This window comes from Podarcis muralis, chromosome 13 (genome assembly GCF_964188315.1).
Source record: "Podarcis muralis chromosome 13, rPodMur119.hap1.1, whole genome shotgun sequence".
Taxonomy (NCBI): Eukaryota; Metazoa; Chordata; class Lepidosauria; order Squamata; family Lacertidae; genus Podarcis; species Podarcis muralis.
Window position 1 is genome coordinate 55,492,952 of NC_135667.1, and position 8,367 is coordinate 55,501,318.

General features: G+C 45.1%; 1 protein-coding gene across 1 annotated transcript in view; it reads left to right on the plus strand.

Annotated features, from left to right (window-relative positions):
* Positions 1-8,367, plus strand: part of TPPP (tubulin polymerization promoting protein) — a 58,525-nt gene that overhangs the window by 38,080 nt on the left and 12,078 nt on the right. The window contains exon 3 of the mRNA XM_077917646.1: positions 2,310-2,460. Within this exon, the coding sequence (XP_077773772.1) occupies positions 2,310-2,460 (151 nt within the window). The remainder of the gene's footprint in view (positions 1-2,309; positions 2,461-8,367) is intronic.

Below are 8,367 nucleotides of genomic sequence, written 5' to 3' on the forward strand. Positions count from 1 at the left end.
TTAGAGATGTGTGTAGAACCATGGTGAGTATTTGGTGAAGATATTGCTCAATATCTTTTAGGATTTATCTTAGAAACTGAGTAATTAGGTCAGGCAGTCACTGCCTAACTGGCTTATGCTCGTGTTTCTATGTGGTACGACTATTGACGAATAATTCTGAGCCTGAGGCAGATTCTGCCTCTTTCAAATCCCTGAAAGTGTAGAACTGGAACAGAGTATTCAGCCTTTGCCTGTCGTCCTCAGTTCACCTTCAGTTCCACATCCTATAGGAGAGTTGGATTTTAGCTCCACAACATGGGGGGGGAGGAGAGCATGGAAGGCTGAGAAGCAGTTTGTGAATTTGTGTGACCATGTTAGATGCCACGACAGAGAAGGGAGATTCCTACTAAGAGTGAGGAGAGATGTAAGACCATTTGGAAGTGAGGCCAATTTGGAAGTCCCCACAATAGTATTTATTATTATTATTTTTAACTTCCTACTCCGGGGTCAGAGGAGAGAGGAAGGGGAGCTATTTTAAGTTTCCAGGAAAATGGACTAAGGATGGCACAGATTGGTTTAGCAGTGTGCCTGTAAGCCAAACCACAGCTTAGCTGTGGGAAGCATGGAAACAGCAGGACCAAGGAAAGGGGTTTGCATGCATTTGCAGTAAACCATGGTTTGGTTTAGTGTTTGTTATGCATGAGTCTGGTCTGATCATTATGTTTGTGGGTGGGTGGAGAAAATCCATGTGTGTTGAGTAAGTGGACACACAGAGCAGTCAGACTGGTTTCCCCTGAGTTTTGAGCTGAGAAATGCAGTATGTTTCAGATACTTTTCAAAAGCCATTGAAACCAGAGAAATGACAAGGAAGAGAATATACAGAGGACTGATTACTGAAGTAATAACTCAGCTAAAATAACTGTGTCAGTAGCTGGTAACGGATTAACTGAATAAAACGTGTAACAAGGATGACAAGCTCATGTGTGGCTCCTTGGTGCGAGAAGAGCAGGGGTTTTAAAACTCCTCTGTGAAGTTGGAGAGTTGTGTAGCTGCAGCACAGAGCTAGGGCACAGCTCCTCTGCTGAAGTAATTGCTCTAAGACCAAGGTCATGACTTAACTGCTCCTCGCAGATCTCTTGGCATCTGCACAAGAACAGGGATGATACTTGATTAGCCTCAGGGCAGATTTCCAGGTGGATAAATTACCTGCCAGTCAGTGACGACACAACAAAAAATTACCGTTATGCGCTGTAATTTAAGAACACAGCAGAATGGGAAAGGTGTGACCTGTATGTTTTTGTGGGTGAACACTGTTTGCTTTAAAAAATGGTCACAAAATGCTCAATATGACCATTTCTGTTGCAGATCAAAAGTCTCCCCAAAAGACCTCCTGGCACCCCCCCTTTTATTGCTGTCATCTTGCCATTTTACTTTCTTAAAAGCCAGTTGCCCCAAGTTCCTTGTGCCTAAGTATCTTATTCTCATTTTTTGATAGTAAGCCCCATAACTGAGCATCGCGGAACTAAATTCTAACTAAACCACCATAAGATTGTGTTGGAGGTCCCACTGAACGGGATTAAGAAAGTTGCAGCAAGCTTGTTCCATTGGACAAGGTTACAACCCGATGTCTCTTACCAGTAAGCCCCATTGAACTGAACTCACTGGAATTTATTTTTCAGTGGACAAGAATAGGGTTTCACTGTAAGGCCTGCGATTGACTTTAGCTAGATCAAGGCCAATATTCATGCACATAGTTAAGATAAAAGAATGATCCAAGAGCACAGCTGAAAAAATAGTAATACTATTTAAGACAGCTAAAATAAGTTCTTCTTGAATACAAATTTGAAGCTGAAGTTGGAGCACTGGTGTTTTCCCTCTGAAGGGCAACCCACAAAGCGAGGGACAGTGGAGTGGAGTTTGTGTGTGCTTGCCCCTGTTCCCATACTAAGACCTCATATGTTCACCTAGAGCCTCCTGCAGTTTTGAGAAAATTAGCAGAGCAGCGATGTCTTCCCAAAGTATTCCTAGAGTGGCACTACAATGTCAATAACAAAGATTGATAGCAAAGGGGAAGATGCCTCTCACAATCTACTTTCTTTCTGACATCAAATAGATCTTTGACTTCTCCAAAGCATTGAAGGCAACCTGTGGGGACAGTAAAACTGTTTTAGAGCAGAAACCTAAGTTTAGATGTTCTGTTAAGAGTGGCATAGGACATGGAAACCAGGAGATTTAGTGGCCCACATGGTAAATACTGTTTGCGCAGTAATCCTTACAGGTACATTGAGATGTTTCTGTAACGTCTCCCATTTTTGTTTTGTCTGCTTTAGGGGGAAATCCAGGACAATTACTTTTGAGCAGTTCAAGGAAGCACTTCAGGAGCTGTCCAAGAAGCGTTTCAAAGACAAGAGCAACGAGGAAGCAGTGCAAGAAATGCACAAGCTCATCGAAGGGAAGGCCCCTGTCATAGCTGGAGTCACGGTATGGGAGCCTGATGCTCAGTAACTCTGACATTCTTTTCTAAGGCCTCTCTTCAAATCATAGGCTTCTCGTTTTCTCTCACAAGAAGAGTCCTGAAGTTTTGATCAACCCAGCAGGATGCTCATCTGGTTTCACTCTAATGTTCTCTGTGGCAGGGCAGCTTTTGCTAAGCCAGAACATTCCATAAGAGTTGGAGCCTAATGACCAATATTCCTGTTCACCTAATGCTTAAAGAATCATAGAATCATAGAGTTGGAATAGACCACAAGGGCCATCGAGCCCAACCCCCTGCCAAGCAGGAAACACCATCAGAGCACTCCTGACATATGGTTGTCAAGCCTCTGCTTAAAGACCTCCAAAGAAGGAGACTCCACCACACTCCTTGGCAGCAAATTCCACTGTCGAACAGCTCTTACTGTCAGGAAGTTCTTCCTAATGTTTAGGTGGAATCTTCTTTCTTGTAGTTTGGATCCATTGCTCCGTGTCCGCTTCTCTGGAGCAGCAGAAAACAGCCTTTCTCCCTCCTCTATGTGACATCCTTTTATATATTTGAACATGGCTATCATATCACCCCTTAACCTCCTCTTCTCCAGGCTAAACATGCCCAGCTCCCTTAGCCGTTCCTCATAAGGCATCGTTTCCAGGCCTTTGACCATTTTGGTTGCCCTCCTCTGGACACGTTCCAGTTTGTCAGTGTCCTTCTTGAACTGTGGTGCCCAGAACTGGACACAGTACTCCAGGTGAGGTCTGACCAGAGCAGAATACAGTGGCACTATTACTTCCCTTGATCTAGATGCAATACTCCTATTGATGCAGCCCAGGGCATTGTGTGTCTCCCACTGTACCAGCAAATATCACCCCCCCACACACATAACGTGGCTAAATGAAATTAAAAATTATAAAATAGTCAAGTAGTACCTTACAGACCAACTAAGTTTGTTCTGGGTATAAGCTTTTGTGTGCATGCACACTTCTTCAGATAAACTGAAACAGAAGTCACAACTTTTTTAAAAAAAATGTGTCAGACCAACTCGGCTACCTATCTTAATCTAGAAGCATGGCTAAATGAGTGAATGATGCAAGGGTGGAAATGGATGAAGCCAGCTTCTGACTGTCTTCAGCGAGAATAAAACCAGCTCTTTCACTCTTGCATCTTTCCCATTCTACTCCAAGCTTAATGACGTTTGTGTGTGTGTGTGTGTGTGTGTGTGTGTGTGTGTGTGTGTGTGCTGTCAGCGATGTCAAGGGGGGCATGGTGCAGTCTCCAAATAGTTGGATTTGGAAGGATCGAGCTGCCCAAGCTTAGTCAGTTGATTATTCCTTTTTTTAGAACAATACTCCAGCCATTTAGTTTCCTTTTGCCACATGTATAAAGAATTTTGCTGTAGTCTGCATAGTGCTCATCAACATACAGCTAAATGGAAAGTGAGAACTTTGAACTCTTTCCAAGATGGGGCAAATTCCATGTACCCTACTGTATACAAGTACGAAGGGGCAATCACTGTGGCTTTCTTTGCTTACCTATCCCCCAAAGGCTGCACATTCTGGTGCATTCTAAGCCACACTGGGTATTCAATCACCAAGCTGCAGCCCAGTCCTATGGAAATGAGTTGCTTGCTTCTACTCTCAAAATCCAGGGCTGATTCTGAAGATTAACAAAGCAAGGCGAGCCATCGCCAGCCCATGGCATTGCCAAGTGAGCACAATGGGGAAACTGTGCCCCTGAAGGACCAGGTGCGCAGCCTGGGAGTCATTTTGGACTCACAGCTGTCCATGGAGGCGCAGGTCAAATCTGTATCCAGGGCAGCTGTTTACCAGCTCCATCTGGTACGTAGGCTGAGACCCTATCTGCCTGCATACTGTCTCGCCAGAGTGGTACATGCTCTGGTTATCTCCCGCTTGGACTACTGCAATGCGCTCTACGTGGGGCTACCTTTGAAGGTGACCCGGAAACTACAACTAATCCAGAATGCCGCAGCTAGACTGGTGACTGGGAGCGGCCGCCGAGACCACATAACACCGGTCTTGAAAGACCTACATTGGCTCCCAGTATGTTTCCGAGCACAATTCAAAGTGTTGGTGCTGACCTTTAAAGCCCTAAACGGCCTCGGTCCAGTATATCTCCCCCATCGTTCTGCCCGGACACTGAGGTCCAGCGCCGAGGACCTTCTGGCGGTTCCCTCACTGCGAGAGGCCAAGTTACAGGGAACCAGGCAGAGGGCCTTCTCGGTAGTGGCGCCCGCCCTGTGGAACGCCCTCCCATCAGATGTCAAAGCGATAAACATCTACCTGACATTCAGAAGACATCTGAAGGCAGCCCTGTTCAGGGAAGTTTTTAATATGTGACATTTTAGTGTATCTTTCATCTTTGTTGGAAGCCGCCCAGAGTGGCTGGGGAAACCCAGCCAGATGGGCGGGGTACAAATAATAAATTATTATTATTATTATTATTATTATTATTATTATTATTATTATTATTATCTCTTTCACACTAGCTTTATCAGCAATATTATGGGTTTAAGGGCACCAAAGGCTCACTTACCAAATACCATGATGGTGTGAGGGGTAAGCAGCAGTGGGTTGCCACTGCTCACCTGACCTCTGGTCAGTTGTGTTTATGCGACACAGGCGGTAGATGAGGAGAAAGGTTGGCACAGTACAAATATGCCAGCTGAGCTGAGCCAGTGCATTTGCAACACACTGATGTCACCACTGACTCCATCTCCTGGTAAGTGGTAGCAACCAACTGGAGGTTAGGTAAGCCGTGGCAGCCCACCCACCCACCCCCCATCCACTACTGGGAGAAAGCTATGCCATTATTCCTGGTTCAAGACCCATGGCACTTTATAGAAATTGAACTGAAGCTGAGAAGTTTGCTGAGGTGATGGCTGAGGTGGAGGGCCACGCTCTGCTCCTTACCTCAGTGGAACTTAATATGTTGAAAGCCTAAGATTGATCAATGAAGGAGGACAACCTGTTTCAGTGCCTGGGAATTGAATCCCCCTAACTCATGTAATGTGGTCAATGCCTCTTAGGACCTGTGGACTTCAAAGCGTGATGTGTACACAAAGGTGCCCCAAATTCAAAATGCAATCTTGAACAGTGTTTTCTGTGAAGCAGGCACTCCCACCAGAAGCCTCTGACTGCACAGCTACTGGACAAGCTGAGATTTGACTTAAGAATAATGTGACATGTACATGGTTGATTGCTATGGATTAGGAAAACTGCAGAGAACTGAATCTGTGGTGTCTTAAAGGCTGACCCCACTGTTGTATCAGAGACCTTTGCTGTTTCTTTGAGCTGTTTCTTGGTTGATATATATGCAAAGCATGGTGGACATTAATCAAGTTTAGAACAGCTGGCACTTGAACTCTTCCATCCAACCTATAAATTTCACAGCATCCACAATGAGCGGTGAAAAAGAAAGGAATGGAAACTCTTACGCCATTTGAATTGTTATCTCCAAGGTTCTTTTGAGCACGTCCAGCAGAGCCATGGATTTTCCTAGCTCAAATTCCATTTTTCTTTTGAAGTAGATGCCTTTAGAGGCAGAATGTTCAGTCATCCTGTCTCCCAGAATGATTTGTGCTAAGAGGTGGCCAGAAAGGCTTGCAGCCACCAGCTTTGAAAAAGGACATGGCAATGTTCCATCATGCCTTTGGGTGGACTTTGGAAAGCCCAATGTTTACTCAGTTAGGAGCAATTTGGAAGGAATCCCCAGTCTTTAGGGCAAGCCCAAGACATTTTGGCACAAAATGGCCTGGCCAGGCAAGAAGGGATGAGTGAAGATCCTACATCGGGAACAAGGGGGGACTAAAGATCTATATATGGGATCTGCTGCCCCATGGATCCTGCCTCCTAAGGCAGTTGCCTCACCTTGCCTCGTGGCTTGGTCGGTCCTGCATCACTTACTGTTTTCTCGGCACTGGCAAAATCTCTACTGGCACCAGTCCGCAGTGAAAATAATAGCATTTGCTCAAGTATCAGATATCCCTCTTAAATTTCTGCCACATGCTAGAGGGGGAAATTGTTTTAGTTTTTCAATAAATTAATTATTTTAAACCCAAATAATGACTTTCCTTTTCAGTATTGAAAGCTGCAGGGGAGCCAACCTGGAGATAGTGGACTGTGTGCATGGTCCCCTCCCATAAATGCACTAAAGACAAATGCAGTGCTTTAATTTAAAAACCTTTGACGTGGCCTCCTATATGATGGCCAGATAGTAAGAAAATGCTGTGGCAAGGCGAGCTGTACTACACCGGCAGGCAGGGCTGACCCACCCATGAGGCAAGGTGAGGCAGGCACCTTGGGCGGAAGACCTAGGCCCAAGGAGCATGCCGCTTGCTGACTCCTCTGCCTGTGCAACTGTGCTTCCATCTCTGCTGCCACACCTCCACCACCTACTCCTCTGTGGGCATACCAAAGCCATCCCCTGTGGCAGTGGCAAGGGGGTGTGCGCGTGGTGGCAGGGCACACCCATTGTGGAGGAGGCAGGGGCATGGTAGCAGCATGGCGTGTCTGTGGAGGACGAGAAGGAGGCAGCAGCGCATGCTTGCAGTGGGGTGCAGTGGCAGTGGGCTTTGCCTCAAGCAGCAAAACGTTCTGGGCCAGCCCTTCAAGAAGGTTAGTCTTCCCCCTAGGGCAGGATGGTTAAGGTCTAGCTATCAATCTGGAAGTAGTTTCCTTGTCCAAACATTCATGCTTAGACGTGGCCAACTCTCCCTGTGAACTAAGTGTGACCCACAATCCTCTGCAGTGATGTAGAAGCAACTCTGTTCACATTAAAGTCCAGTCCTAATATCCTACTGTAATTAAACCTGTTGCTCTCACTGAAATAATAATATATTATTCACACAATTCCATCTCCCACTCTCATTTCTGTCTATTTTTAGATAAGACCTTTCAGACAGAGATCTCATCACTCATTTTATGCTACATAGATGACACTATGTAATTTTTTCAAAACACATTTGGATTGATTGCATAATTTGTTGTATCAATCTATTTTTTGTTGTTGTAATTCTCCAAATAAAGTCACAAAAATAAAAATTCCCAAGGATGACATCATTTGGAAGTAAAGGTGAATAAATTAAAACTGGGTTGAGAGCTTTCCAAAATATTTGCCAAGAGGTCAAGAATACCTCACAGTGTAAAAAGAACATAACAGTTACAAGAACAATGTCAAGATTTTTACAGTACCCTTTTTCAGGGTGTCCAGGGCAGTTTACAAAAGAAATATAAAACATAAATAAAACATAAACATTAAAAACCATTATTACATTAAAATATATTCAAAAGCCTGTGCAGATAAAGATATATCTGCCTGGTGCCAACAATGTTAACTGTTCAGCATCTGGCAAATGTGTGTTTATTTCCTCAGGCCCTCTGGTTTGAGGTGCCACCACTGACAAAGCTCTCTGTCTCTGGTCACCTTGCCTTGGGTGGTGGAGGGAGCCAGAGGAGACCCTTAGACAATGACCTCAGTACAGGGGCAGATGAGTGTGGCCACAGCTGTTACTTCAGGTACCCAGGTCTTGGGCTGAGGAGGGCTTTAAAGGTAAGCACCATTGCTGTAGTTTTCTGCCTATGCTTTGACCACAGAGAGGACACCTGACCTCTTCCTGACAGTAAGAGCTGTTCGACAGTGGAATTTGCTGCCAAGGAGTGTGGTGGAGTCTCCGTCTTTGGAGGTCTTTAAGCAGAGGCTTGACAACCATATGTCAGGAGTGCTCTGATGGTGTTTTCTGCTTGGCAGGGGGTTGGACTCGATGGCCCTTGTGGTCTCTTCCAACTCTATGATTCTATGATTCTATGATTCTATGACCCATTTCTTGGTGGAAGCTGGGTTATGTTTTAAAACTCACCCCAGAGTTCTATTGATTCTAGACACAGGTCTTCTAAGGAGCT